Below are 14,468 nucleotides of genomic sequence, written 5' to 3'. Positions count from 1 at the left end.
CTGCCGCCTTGTTACAGCACTGAGGCACTACTGAGTTTCCTACGCTCTCACTTATAGGGTCTATGGAGGTGCGCGCTGAGACCCTGAAAGAGGCGATGATGAGTGACAACAGCGACTAATTGTAAATACTGAATCGATTTAAGCGTCACGCGCGTTGTTGCTTTACACAGTCGAATTATCAATCAAACTCAAGTTAGTCTACATTTTTCATTTTATTAATAATAAAATTTACATTCCATTTAACTTCCATTCCATAAAAAAAAAAAATTTAAACAATCCTGATTCATGAAAATATTGACAGTGTTTACAATAAAACTGATAGTAACAAAATAATTTTAAAGAATAAAAACATTAACTGCTAAACATGTAGCACAAGTATAATAAATTATCTAATAAGTGACTGAAACTACACTTTGCAGCTGACAGTCATTTCTTTCTAATTTGGCACATAAAAACCAATTTGCAGACCCAAAAAATAGCTATGCCCCTTTTTCACATGCCCACTTTTTACAAGTAAAACCCTATATCACCCCCTCTCCTTATTTAAAAAAAAAACATCATTTCATTCCTCAACTTGAGTTTCTGTCGGCTCAGGTGGACTTTCCCTGTAAAGAGCAAAGATGCATATTTTAAAACATATTTTGAAAATGCAGCACAAACTAATTTTAGAGAACACAGTGCATCTCTTTTGAGTGTGATGCACATATGCAAACAAACCATTCAGGGTTCTTACCCAGAGTACGGCGGTGGGGGGGCATCATGCTGGCCACTGCGAGTCAGAGCCTCGTTGTACGAGGGCAGACCCGGAGCCACGATATTAGACAAGGGCACAGATTCAGGTATTGGCTGCCCATCCACTCCCATACGCACAGGAACACTGTGGAGATGCAGAATCCATTAGAGTGACATTGCCACATAAAAGGCATATCGCAGTGGTAATGACAGCATGCACTTACCTGCCCCCTCTTGCATTTTTGCCTCTGTTCTTGTAGCAATAAAGGCCCAGCACAATGGCTATAATCGCTGTTATTACAATAGCCACGATGCCAGCTACCAAACCAGACACATCAATTCGAGGCAAAGTCTCTGTGGAAATCAATCAATCAGTTCATCATTCTCAACAAATACAGATTTTAATTGTTTACTTTGTGACCCCCATTTTATCCCATTAGGATAAAATATTGAAAACACTGGTCAAAAAAAATACTATTTGTAGATTTGTATCTTCAAGTTCATCTATAAAATATCAAATACATTCCCTTTAATGGGAGGGGGGAATCAGCCTTACCATGACTGCTGACATAGTCTTTCCAAAAATTGGCCTGTCGGAAAACAAAATAAACAGCGTCAAGTAACTGTATACATAAACCATTTTTTTTTTTTTTCACCTCATCTTGTAGTTTTGGCTATAACATGCTTCTTTTGTGTTCACATTCCTTATATAAGAGTACACTCTAAAAAATGCTGGGTTAAAAACAACCAAAGTTGGGTTAAATATGAATAACCCAAGCAAATGGGTTGTTTTAACCCTGCAGTTGAGTTAAATGTTTTTTATTTAACTCAACTATTTAAACATTACTATATTGCTCGCTTAAAATGAACCCAAAGTATGTTGGAAATTAACATTTACTAATATGTTTAATAAACGAACATTTATTAATTAGTTTAATGAATAAGGAATAATTGATGACGGGCCTTTGAATTCTAAGAAAATAATGCACACCGGAGGTGGTAATGCGGCCAAGACGCGAAGCGGAATTATTTTCTAAGAATTCAACAGCCCGGAGTCAATTATTCTGCTTATACTACGGTTACCAAACCTTAAAACACTGTTCTGATGTTGTATTTCAAGACATTTGTCAGCTTTTTGTCCTTAAAACACTTTTATGTGTGGGACTAATTTGTTACGCTTCTCATCCCAAGCCTCTGTTGCTAATTCCAAAATGTCAATTCAGAACTAGTAACGGAGGCTTGAGCCTTGATAGCAGAATAATACCATTGATACAGTTAATAAGCATGTGTGCCTATACCGGAGTCTGCGTCTGCGAGTCTCACGGGAGCAGTGTCTCTACTAATAGCGAAACTAAGTTTATCTACCTCAAGAACCACACAGTTATTACCTCGCTGGTGAGAAATATCACATAGCTTTTAAGTTGCTGAACTATTTTACTGATTAATTCGTCAGAGCAGTGCTGACAAAACGTTTCTGTGCAAATGCGTGTCCGTACTATACAGTAGGCTAAGTGTACATTTGAAAGAGAGAGAGAGAGTGTGCGCTTTCAGGACACAATTGAACGTATTTTGTGGCAATAATTTGTTGTTTTCATCCTATTGTTTACTATATGTATTTGCTTGGTCAGTGTCATTGTGGGTTTTGTTTCTTTTGCGGTTGTAGGCCGCAAGGACCTTTTGAAATAACTGAAATCATTTGGCACAATGATATGGAACTGCAGTGCGGTCAAGACCAGCTAGAACTACTTTAGCTGTGCGTTTCCCTGAAAATAACTGCACACCTTAGAATGTTGGTCAACCAATCAGATTCGAGCATTCAACAGTCCAGTAGTATAATTAAACAATAGACATTTATTAAATTGCTTATTAATAAATGTTCACCTTTTGATTATTATTGTTGCCTCTAGTAATTATGTGTCTGATTTTTAATTTCCAACCTATTTTGGGTTAATTTTAAGCCAGACATATAGTCATTTTTAAACAATAGTTGAGTTAAATAAAACTGCCCAGCACATTGGGCAAACATTTAACCCAACCACTGGGTTAAAACAACCCAATCACTGGGTTTCTCCATTTTCAACCCAACTTGGGTTGTTTTTAACCCAGCATTTGTTAGTGTGTATATAAATTAGTATATATATATATATATATATATATATATCTTACTGTCAATTTGTCATCTTCAAACACCTCTCTGGCCTCTTCATATGAGCATATTTCCTCATTACATTCTCTCTCTATATTGCCAGGCGTCACTAACTCAAAATCCCAACTGTTATACAACAGTTTACGGGACAGAAATGAACCTGCTGACTTCTCTTCTAGGAACACTGAGGAACACAAGAGAATACAAATCATAATAAAAATCACAACACATCACAAACATACAATCACTTCTTGTAACATTTCAGTAATGAAATGGCAGTTAATCATAAAGATATATGTAGTAGTAAAAATAATAATAATAATAATAATAATTTAAAAATAGAATATTCTGGGTATGAAACAATTACACCTAATACACCTATATATACACCTAAATAATGCAATAATGCAAAAAAGATTGTGCGGAGGTATAAGTCTTTGATATCATGCCTGAATGCATGGAGAGAGAGAGACCCACAAAAACACACCATAGTACTAATGGATTAGCAACAACAGAAGATAAACCAAAAAAAGTCCCACATTGGCAATTTATAATTGTTTTGCTTTTCATTATTACCATCATTTCCATTGTAGATCACTCTGCCCCAAACAAGATGCAGCAGGGATAGCAAACTGAAAAATATCGCTGGAAACCCCAGCATTGTACCTGTTTGAAAGAATATTATGAAGAATATTACTAAGTTTACCAGGCTATGTTTTGATAATGCCATATGGGGGACCTATAGGCCTATATGTAACTGTAAAGAATGCGTCACAAAATATTCTGGACGGAAAAAGCTTACAATGTCGTCCTCTATCGGTCATTGCACATATTCAAAAGTAAATATTAAATTGTTTATATTAAGAAAAAAAGAGGCACACATATACATTAAATATCCGTTTAATGTTATTTTCAAAACTTCAACTAAAATCACATTGATAATACATTGACAAAATTGTAGCAACACGAGGGAATGACTGAATATTTATTTTTCTATTTTTAGTTGATTAAATAGTGCGTATCTGCATATTCGTTATGAAAACAAGCTGTACCACAAAACACAGGACAGAAAGTAGAAAAGTAGAAGTAAAACTACTGCCCTGCGTCTACAGAAAAACGACATGGGTAACCGCCCGCTTACCTTTACACTCTTTTGTGTTCCGTACAAGGAAACTTTAAAAGAAAAACACTTTCAGATTTCCCCAGAGATTTCCTGCCTTGGCGCTGTAAATTATTATAGCTAGATCAACAATATGAATACAAAAAATTCACATATTCGCGGGTTTTGATTAAACTACTTCCATAGTCACCTGTTTCATTCACAGAGAAAACATAATTCATCACGTACGAGACATACCAGTTTGACAACATGCCTCAGCCGCAAGCTATTATAGGAGTGGCAGTGGGACGTGACAAAGTTTCGGTGACCTACCTGCACATCCCAATAAACAAATGTGCTTTGATCGCCCCCTGTGCCAAAAAAATAATTAGTATTAGTAAGTTTTAGTGGTGCGGCTAACTAATGTACCTATCGTAGTTCAATGTTGAAAAATGTCAATCATCACCTGTCTTCAAAAAAAAAAAAAAAAAAAAAAAAAAAAAAAAGGTTCATTAGTCCACCTCGTACGGCTTCCGGTTTTAACAGTCCATTGCGTTTTGATTGGATCAACCGTTCTTTTCAAAGATAGTTATGAATAGGCCTCTTCTTCGCAGAAGCCGACCTGAGAACAGCGTTTAATAAATTTACGAAAGCCAGTCTGCTATACACGGTATTTGTTTTATACTATCGCTTTAAAACGAAGGAACCTATCAATGCATTTACAACGTTACCACACTGAAATTTCGAGAGAAAACGACATCATGCTAATATTTCTCCAGATTCAGAATCTCGCCCTGCGGTTGGTTCCCTCCCATCGATTAAAACTTACCCTCACCTCACATGTGGGAATCATTTGCAACAATTACTTGTAATGCGTAGTGTAGTTCTCTTATTTGATCGTTATGGTCCAATAAGAATTCGAGAGATGAATAAAATGGAGGCTTTGTGTGACCCTGAACCACAAAACCAGTCATAAGGGTCAATTTTTTTTAAATTAAGATTTATAAATAATCTGAAAGCTGAATAAATAAGCTTTCCATTCATGTATGGTTTGTTAGGATAGGACAATATTTGTCCGAGATACAACTATTTGAGGGTGCAAAAAATAAATAAAAATATTGAGAAAATCGCCTTTAAATTTGTCCAAATGAAGTCCTTAGCAATGCATATCCACTCACAAAAATACAGTTTTGATATATTTACGGTAGGAAATTTACAAGATATCTTCATGGAACATGATCTTTACTTAATATTCTAATGATTTTTGGCATAAAAAAAATCAATGATTTTGACCCATGCAATGTATTGTTGGCTACTGCTACAAATATACCCGTGCGACTTATGACTGGTTTTGTGGTCCAGAGTCACATTTAGTTAGAAGTAAAAAAAAAAAAGTCCAAAGCTTGTTTGGCATCTAAATGCAACATTATATCAATATATAATAGCTTATCCTACATTTATAATAAATAAAGTTTATAATTACATTCTTACTTTACTAATTTCCTCATTCATCAGCACAGAGTATCTGAATTAAGTTCAAACATGTTGTGAAAACTGTTACAAATACTTTTTATAATGAATCACTCACCAATAAATCAGTCACCCACAAATTCATACATGAAATGTTTAAAGACATTTTAATTGTGTACTAAAGAATATTGTTAGATTTAGATACAAAATTGGAAGATAAATGGTGTCTGATCTCTCTCCAGAGCCAGGAAAAATAGCTTAAATTAAAAAAATAAAAAATAAAAACACTGAAATAATCAGACTTAAGACGTGAAATGATATGAATGAGAATCATGTTACAATGTTGTGTAATTTTGTTAACATTGCAAAATTAAATAGTGCTTTGTTCTTATTTGCAGCCGACAAACCTGATCTACAATAGAATTTGTCCCAGTTTGAAGAAAAAAATCCATGTCCCTTGATTAAAGGCCGTAAAGTGTGTGTAGCAACTCCCTCGAGGGTCGAGTATACCATAAGAACTGCTATAGTGTGACTAAGGAAAAGCACCTAGTCTTGTTTTTCCTCACCCTATAAACTAAGCCATTCTACTTATGTACAGACAGTGTGACTCACTCCCTCACAACACTGATTAATATCATGCTTTGTTAGTCAATTCATTTGGCAATTCCTCTGTATCACTTTTTCATCAGTTTACCAATGAAGGTGCAAAAATCACAAGCAAAGCATGTCATATACGATAACTTGAAACTGGAGACAGACTGACCTTATTCTGAACATAAGCACAAACAGAAGTACCTTCAAAAAGACATAAAATTTAGACTAAAAAAAAAGAAACATACCAAAACAATCCCACAATAAAACCACACGATTTGTCCATTTTAGTGTTAAAACTACATTAGATAACTATTCACCATGACAAAGCTGGTGTGCAAACATATACAGTATAGCCTTTGGTTTGTATGAATACTAGCACTGCAGATACTGGACTCATTATTTGAACACTACTGCTTCTCCACTAAAAATGCTCAATTATTAAAACCACATCATGTCTAAGTCTTCCCACATTGCTTTATGAGGAAGAGATTAATGAAAACAAGCTGGCTGAATATATTTCTCGCCACTGATGGGTAGCAAGGTGTAGACTAGAGCAGCCATTTCAGTGCAGTCTCACTGACTAAATAAATCCCCCGAGAGAGGACATGCTGAACAGTGGTCTGGGCCAATAAAACACTTTCTGACTTGTCTTTGTGAGTCAATAACACAATATATGACATACAGGCGACACCAGAACCATCACGACGCTTTGTCAGCACATCGCTTACATGGTTGTTTAAATATACGCTGTCACTATTGTTCACCCCCTCTGTGGTGAATGTTTTTTTTTTAAATCTCTTTCGCGGCACACAATCAGTCTGTGACCATTTACTATGATGGAAATAAACAAATACTGTGCTTGAATCTAAAATCAAGAGCATGATTCTGCAAGGCACTACATAAAACATGTGGACAAAATAAGAACTAAAGCCCCCCCTTTCAAACAGGTTCTTTCTCATTTGATATAGCCTAGTTTCTCCTTGGGAACCATTCATACACACATACTGTAAAAGCCGCTAAAACACTGATGCGTACAGTGCCACACACACATATGCACAACACACACACACTGTGTAGACGTATAAGGCACCAGGCGTGAGAGTGAGGGCTTCAGTCTCCTAGGCAACAGTGCAGAGGGGCAGTCAGAGCAGGGTGCAGGGACACCCACCACTCTTCTGCTTCCTCGCGTGATTAGCGGGGAGTGGTGGACTCTCCGTCTCCTGAAACTTCCTGAAGAGAGATGGTAATGTAAGTTCATCAGAATCCACTACACTGTCAATCTCATAATAAGAGCGCTTCTCAATTACAAATACCTTATTGCTCGCACAACCTCCATGAAGGCTTCATCCACATTGTGGCGGTTCTTAGCTGACGATTCCATATAGTGGATCCGGTTTTCTCGGGCAAATGACATGGCCTCCTCTCTTGAGATCTATTTGGGGGGAAAAAAAACACGCACACATATGAATTGGCAGCCTATTTTTCCATTAAAAATTTACTGTGCTGTGTAACACAGAAACATTACCTCTCTCTGCTGGTCAAGATCGGATTTGTTGCCAACAAGAACCATGGGAAAGTCATCTCGATCCTTCACCCGCAATATCTGAGTGTGAAATTTCTGAATTTCTTTATAACTGAAGCAGAGAGAACCAAAAAAATTTCATTAGAATAACAAGCTTTTGATAAAAAAAAAAAATAATAATAATAATAATACAGAGTTTATAGAAGGTGTTTACAATTTAACTCTTCTTGGATAGTAGCCTCTAAATTTAATTTACAATAAACGAATAGTAAAAATTCCTATTGATATTATTGTTTAACAAATAAAAGCAATTACATGAAATAATTTCCTAAACTGAACTGAAAATAAAAACTAACATAAAACTAACAAATGTTCAAAAACAAAATAATTCATTTTAAACACACTTTTTAAAGGTTTGTATATGGTGTTCTAAAAAAAAAAATCATTAAACTAAAATGTCACTAAATAGAAATAACACTACAGAGTTTACTAAGTAATTTAACTGTGTTAAATGTTTTTAAATGTTACCAGTTAACACATTATGGCAGCCCTAAAATACAAAAAAAAAAAAAAAAACTAAATAAACTGAAACTATCAAACGCTAAAAACTAAACCCAAGCAAGAAATTGAAAACTAAACTGAAAATAATTTTACTAAAAATAAAAACTATATATTAAAAATCTTAACTTTTTAGGCTGAGTAATTGCAGTCTGAAACTGTACAAATATTTAGTCAATCTGTAAAACAGTCACATCCGTGAGGATTCGTACACTGTGAAACCTCAACATTTACACAAATAGGCTCAGTTCAGCTGTTGAGGTTCAACTCTGCGCACCTGATGACACGAACACTCATAACCTGCACTCTCGTTCTCATCACAAACACATTCTGTGGTTTTATTTTTAAAAACACACACAGCCACACACACACTCTCTGTTCTCGTCACAGAGAGGTTAGGAACTATCTATTCCCCTTCCTCTCATGCTCACATAAACACACTCTGGAAAACACCTACCTGCCACTGTCATTAAGAGCAAACACCAGTAAGAAGCCCTCTCCAGAGCGCATGTACTGCTCTCTCATCGCTCCAAACTCTTCTTGTCCTGCTGTGTCGAGGACTAATCAACAGGCGAACGATACAAAAACAAAACAAACCCCAGGTAAATATGCAAGATCAGCTGATACACAAACACAATTCATAAGTAAATGACACAAAAAAAAGTTTGCTTTCATGCAAGCACAGCTGGCATGATGTTGTACTGACAGCAAGTCAAAACAAAACCTGGGCAGGAACCTGTAGTCAGCAATGAATCATCAGTGATGCAACTCTGACCAAAATCTCCCTACTGAGGGAACCTGTGGAGATTTTAACACTCATTCCTTCCTATAAAGAGCACATTAATACCAACATACTGTCTAATCGTGCCTCCTTTCCATCCACGGTGCAGGTTTTAGTGTACGAGTCTTCAATGGTTGGGTCATAGTCAGACACAAAGTACGACTGTGAAAGAAAACAAAGAAAACATTTTGGTTCACCAACTCCTCAACAAGGGCTTTAACATGAAGGAACATGCAGAGAAAAGCCCACTGCGCTCTCAACGTCACACAACTCTTACAACACACCCACAGAAATAATTTGCACGGCGTATTTGCCACATATTGCGCCGTAAATACATCTTTATTTCATAAAAAGTACTGAAAAAAATACACTTACCTGAATGAACTGAATAGTGAGGGCGCTTTTCCCCACACCTCCACCGCCCACGACCACCAACTTATATCTTTCTTCTGTTGACATCGTCCTACTCCAGCAAATATGTAAGATTAGGTTATAAAACAATACTAATCATGTCTTCTTACTCAACAAAATTGGCTTTAAGAGGAATAATACTGCTCTATGGAGCATAAAGATTTAAGACCGTAAAAGGCCTGGCATCGTTGATGATAACCCTCTACAATAGGCTGCAATGTAACAGATTTGAGCAAGTATGTTTCACAATCCAATCTCTATGGTTCAGTATCTACAAAACAATAGCATGTACAGATTGATAACGCTAAAGAGGAAATAAAACAAATACCGCGCGGGTCTGAGCAATGACCGCCGATTACCTTTCTTCCGCAGCCGCCTTGAGTAAATTAGCCTTCTGGTGCCAAGTTAGCGACTCGAAAGTCAGACAACTTAGTCCACTGCCAACCCGAGAATACTCTGACAACTTTAATACACTATATCCGCAAGATTTAGCCTACAAATTCCCCCTTTGTACAAGCGATAAAACCATCTTGCTTATGGAGATAAAAAGCGAATTCCAGGCTTAAAGGAATGTCCGCCCTCTGGATTTTTCTTGGTGATTTCTGGACTCTCTCTTGCTTCCGATAGCTTTTTTTCATGTCCAGGGGCAACTTTTTTCCTCTTCACTGTTTCTCATACGCACGCCTGAAATGGGCGTGGCTTTCAGTGTTGTTTTTCTCATCGCACGAATCATTTCGTAATCGGTGAGCCTCGGCGAGTTCTAATTGGCTGATGCAAATAATTCGATGAACGATTCTGCTGTTACTACGCTTGCATTTCCGCAATAGAAGGCAAGGCTTTATGATAAATGTGTAATTCGAGCGTCGTCTTTCCCATATTTGGCCAAGGGCCTGGCTTGTCTGAGTTAGCCTACTGTAGATATTTACACGGAGCGTTAATTCTGCATTCATTAATTTTATTTAGCTCGAACAATATAAGCGCAAGAGTTTAAAACGGCGAAACAGGAGTAATAATCTGTTGAAATAATTTGCGGTCAATAAACGAGCCATATAAAATGAGGCTGATTTAAACTTTATGTTTGTCGAGATGGAATATTTTGTGTCTTATTTATTTATTTAATGGTGCATTTCATTTCTAGTTATATGTACTACATTTACCTTGGTTCTTCTTGTACAATCCTTTGTAATACCTTGGCAATATCAGTGTGGATGCTGAATCATCTTGGCTTGTAGGCCTATTAAACGAAAACCTCCAGGAATGTGACAAACAGGGTGTAGTAAAGATGTTTTTGGAGACACCCACCAGTTACTGTCTGCTTTCCCAACATTTCTGCAGAAATTGTACTCCTCTTCATTGTGACTAAACCAAATAAGGTCGGTAACCTATTGCAACATGTTCCTCATTATTAGAAAACCCTTAGGTATAATTGTAAGGATATTATAATTACTATGGGTTTTCTTAATTTAAAAGACACATGTCTATTGCCAAACTGATCAACTGGCTTTTAATTGATATATAGATAGTAGGTCTAGTAGGTAGTATTTTAATAACATTTTATTATACAATTCACCAAAATAGTTGCTAAAATGATGGAAGAGTCAGAGAGACAGGATAAAATAATTGTTTTTAATGAACACTTTTTTCAATACAAGCTATAGTGTTAAAATTCCACCTGCAAAATACCCATTTATAAATAACAGCTATCAATGTGTTTCAATAAATAAAGTCGCAGACAGGCTGTGCATTATAACATAACAAATCGCATGTGTTTTTCCAGACGTTGTCATTTATACACATATCATCAGTCTATAAAGATGACATGAGTCGACTGTCGAATACTCTTGGAGGAACATGCAATTTCATCAAATAAATAAGTGAATTTACACACTCATACATATGCTTTTTCACTCTTCATTTAAGTTCCTTCTGCTCATTCGGGAGGTACAGAATAATCACAGTTCCTTTGCTATGCCTCTCTGAGAAGTCCATACTTCATCTTTAAGTAGTAGCGCAGTCCATACAACCAGTCCCTCCTCAACATCTGTACGGCAAAGCAGCCTGTCCCACTTTAATACGTGGGCCGAGTAGGACACCAAGCAGCATGCGTTCTCCCCAGTCTAGTATTTTGTTAACCGTTAGACTGACTGGAGACAGGGGGCTGTTGTCTCCATCCATTCCCTCCACTGCTTCTACACCACCGGTAACCTCCTTCTCGAAAAGCTCCTGCGAGGAGGTCATGATCCCACATGGTCCCTGGATCTGCCTGTGTGGTCTTGTGCTTGAATGGTTTGTTTTTTGTTGCTCCTCGTTTGCTCTGTGGTTTAATTTATTCTTTCTTCTTTGTGATCTTGAGCAGCCGTGTCTAGCTGAAGCCTCCTTGCTGATAAACCTGTTCACCTCTTTTGGTTCTGTTCTGGTTTCTGATGCTGACTGCTCCATATTGACTCTGCCCAAGTCATCTAACGCCCCCGTCTGGTCAACTGCGGAACTGCTCTGCTTAAGATCACAACTGTTCGATGGTGACCCCTTCTGGTGAGTCTGAGGAACTGCACCCACTGGCGTAAGGGAAAGAGTAAGGCTTTTTCGTTTCTCCGCTAGGGATGGAATCTGAAGGTAAGTAGGCTTAGGTAGGTTGGACTTTGGTGCATCCTGCTGTGTCTGAGATGTGGCGTTTATAGGTCCTTGTATCTCTACAGGATTTGTGCGGAGAGTGAGCGCTCCGAGCTTGTCTGAGAGAGATAAGGTAAACTCTGGATTCTGGACTCTGGATCTGCTCTGAATATTTTCCATTTGGTTGTTCTTATTCTCACAGTGCAAGTTTGCTTTGGAATCCTCAGTACATCCATTAATAATACAGTTGTTGTCCATGCTGTTCTGAAGGTTCAAGTTAGTTAACAGTGCCACTGTGGAACTGCTGTGTTTTTCTTCATTGGTGGGCTGTTGGCAGTTATCCAAAGGTTTGACTGACTGCTGAGCATGAAGGTTTATGTTATTATTCTTCAAAGAAAGTGTTCCCTGGAAGAGCTGCAGCTGCCCCAGGAAGTTAAAGTTTGGTGAAATTGTAGGTCTGCGTTCTTTCACAAACCTAAAGGAATGATCAGATTTGAATTTGAATCATCTGCATTCACCATATATATGTATGGAACAACAATTTATATATATTGTTTATATATAATTTATATAGGCCTAGTAGTAAAACAATACCTGTATGCATGATCCAGATCCATTTTCATGCTGTACATGACGTAGGCCACAGCAAGTGCTGGAGACCGAGAGATTCCTGCAGCACAGTGAACCAAGACAGAGCAGCCAAGTGACATGGCCCCATCTGCAACATAAAATATATACAATGAGACCTGTTTTAAAAACAGTGTACACCCAGGGTTTTCCACCAGGGTGCTAATGCATGAAATAGCCTAATGATTTGTTTCAAATTAGCCTCATATTGTTGTTATTATTATTAGACAAAACTAATCTATTTCCACTTTCATTTCTGTTCACTGATGCTAGTATAATGATGTAATGCACTTGGGATGCAAATGCAGGCTGATGTAAGCAGTGGGATTCCGGGTCCCTCACCAATGAAGTGCAACGCCTGAGGGATCCAAGGAAGCAGGTCATCCCGCAGGGAATCGTCTATTGGGATACGGAGGTACTGGGATTGGGGTAGAAATGAAGGCTGTGGGCAACATCGGCTCACACTTAGTACGTACGAGATGCCTCGGTCAGACAAACCATCCTGTTGGGGTACAAAACAGCGGGTGAAAAGTGAGAAAGTAACTTGAATGTTATACACGAGGACAAACTGAAGCAAATATCATTTAAAGGCGGTTTGAGGAGGATCTCTTTAACAGTTAGTAATAGTGATAATAGTAAACATACCTGCGTTACGTCAGTCTCTGCACCAAGGTAGAGATGCGGCAGAATACGCGACAACGGCGGCCGTTCGGACTGACTGTCCCTGTAGTACACCATCTCTTGATTTTTTTAAAACCTATGGAGAACAAAATACATTGAAAATTACTCTTTGAGTCTATGACGCACTGAACAGACAGGCCAAATAGTATACCTAAAATTATTTAAAGTTTTGCGAAATTGCATTTAACAGTGATGATATACAAGTTGTACTTATTTACAGTAAACTAAAAGCTGATACTCACCAGTCCAGTCAGTTAAAGATAAGCAGAGTGCGCAAGAAAATCCAAAAAGCTTGGAGAAGTCCAATGAAGCTGGTGGATGAACGTTGTATACAGCACGAACAGGAGGACGCATATAACGCGTGAAGCATATACGTGTATCTGCGTGATTATAAACACTTCCTTGATCTCTCTTCTCAGTAGTTGTGCTCCCGTGCTCCTCTCCGTTCTGTCTGCGCTTCTAACATTATTTGTTGTTGTATGTCTATACCTGCGCGAGGGAGGAAAACGATGAGGTCATCCCGTTTCTAGAAGCTAAGAATAGTACAATTCTATGTGATGTCATTTTCAGCCAATCGGCGCACAGGCTTGCTCTTTGACGCGCGCGCGGGCACGCTCTGTTTGTTCGCCATCATCAATTTGCCCTGAAGACCTCGGCATTTTTATTGTGATGAATCGTGTTTTACTCCCCGAAGCCTTTCAGACAGAAAGAAAAAACACCGCTTTCATTTGCAAATCGAGTGTGTCTATTCAGTCAAACGAGACTCTTGTTTATCCTCCAAGATGTTTAGATGTTTTTGTAAGCAAACTCGTGTGCGACGTCCCGTGCGAGCACTGCTTCTCTGGTAAACAAAATGTATTATTCAGAACGCTTAGTTCACTAGTCTACATTTACCTATTGGTATCATATTTATACTAAATTAAAAGACTTTACGCGGTGCACTGTACATCAGACATTACATTATACTTCTGTTTCAATGATGTTCTGTTTTATTAGAATGGACCACAATCAATTTTATTTCTCGAGCTACAGTTGCAAAATAAAATAAAATAAATTGTAACACTTAAAATTAGATTTATATGAATGTATTAATGCTATATCGTACTGAACTACAAACCAGCTGTCTTGCATTTTCTATTTGAGAGCCCTGAGAGCCTTATGACTGTGGGTCTTTGCCATCACTTTTTTCACAGTATAAATCATATTTCAGGTAAATTAAAAAAAAGTATGATTTATA

General features: G+C 37.6%; 3 protein-coding genes across 10 annotated transcripts; all 3 read right to left on the bottom strand.

Moving 5' to 3' along the window:
• Positions 1-193: 193 nt before the first annotated feature.
• prrg2 (proline rich Gla (G-carboxyglutamic acid) 2) lies at positions 194-5,337 on the bottom strand. 8 transcript variants are annotated; one of them, XM_051885522.1, is made up of 8 exons: positions 4,444-4,791; positions 4,311-4,348; positions 3,455-3,544; positions 2,899-3,062; positions 1,289-1,322; positions 957-1,086; positions 734-877; positions 194-605 (listed from the first exon to the last, which is right to left on the bottom strand). In XM_051885522.1, exons 1-8 carry the CDS (start codon positions 4,488-4,490, stop codon positions 563-565), a joined length of 690 nt encoding a protein of 229 aa, XP_051741482.1. In that variant the 5' UTR covers positions 4,491-4,791; the 3' UTR covers positions 194-562. The 8 variants fall into 8 exon arrangements, with proteins under 8 accessions (XP_051741482.1, XP_051741485.1, XP_051741486.1 ...); XM_051885525.1 differs by having other exon boundaries at positions 4,020-4,348; positions 4,444-4,790; XM_051885526.1 differs by lacking the exon at positions 4,444-4,791 and adding an exon at positions 4,020-4,102 and having other exon boundaries at positions 4,189-4,430.
• A 254-nt stretch (positions 5,338-5,591) lies between these two features.
• On the bottom strand, positions 5,592-9,981 carry rras (RAS related). Its single transcript, XM_051885535.1, has 7 exons — positions 9,673-9,981; positions 9,278-9,365; positions 8,977-9,064; positions 8,579-8,681; positions 7,567-7,675; positions 7,355-7,473; positions 5,592-7,271 (listed from the first exon to the last, which is right to left on the bottom strand). The coding sequence occupies exons 2-7, from the start codon at positions 9,359-9,361 to the stop codon at positions 7,184-7,186; spliced, it is 591 nt and encodes a 196-aa protein (XP_051741495.1). The 5' UTR covers positions 9,362-9,365; positions 9,673-9,981; the 3' UTR covers positions 5,592-7,183.
• Positions 9,982-10,925: 944 nt separating this feature from the next.
• si:ch211-195b15.8 (tyrosine-protein phosphatase vhp-1) lies at positions 10,926-13,829 on the bottom strand. The gene is made up of 5 exons (XM_051885500.1): positions 13,474-13,829; positions 13,196-13,307; positions 12,893-13,052; positions 12,518-12,641; positions 10,926-12,398 (listed from the first exon to the last, which is right to left on the bottom strand). The coding sequence occupies exons 2-5, from the start codon at positions 13,286-13,288 to the stop codon at positions 11,348-11,350; spliced, it is 1,428 nt and encodes a 475-aa protein (XP_051741460.1). The 5' UTR covers positions 13,289-13,307; positions 13,474-13,829; the 3' UTR covers positions 10,926-11,347.
• Between the last annotated feature and the right edge of the window lie 639 nt (positions 13,830-14,468).

This window comes from Ctenopharyngodon idella, chromosome 3 (assembly GCF_019924925.1).
Source record: "Ctenopharyngodon idella isolate HZGC_01 chromosome 3, HZGC01, whole genome shotgun sequence".
In the NCBI taxonomy this organism is placed as follows: Eukaryota; Metazoa; Chordata; class Actinopteri; order Cypriniformes; family Xenocyprididae; genus Ctenopharyngodon; species Ctenopharyngodon idella.
The sequence above is the reverse complement of the archived record's forward strand: the minus strand, read 5'-3'. Positions and strand labels throughout refer to the sequence as shown.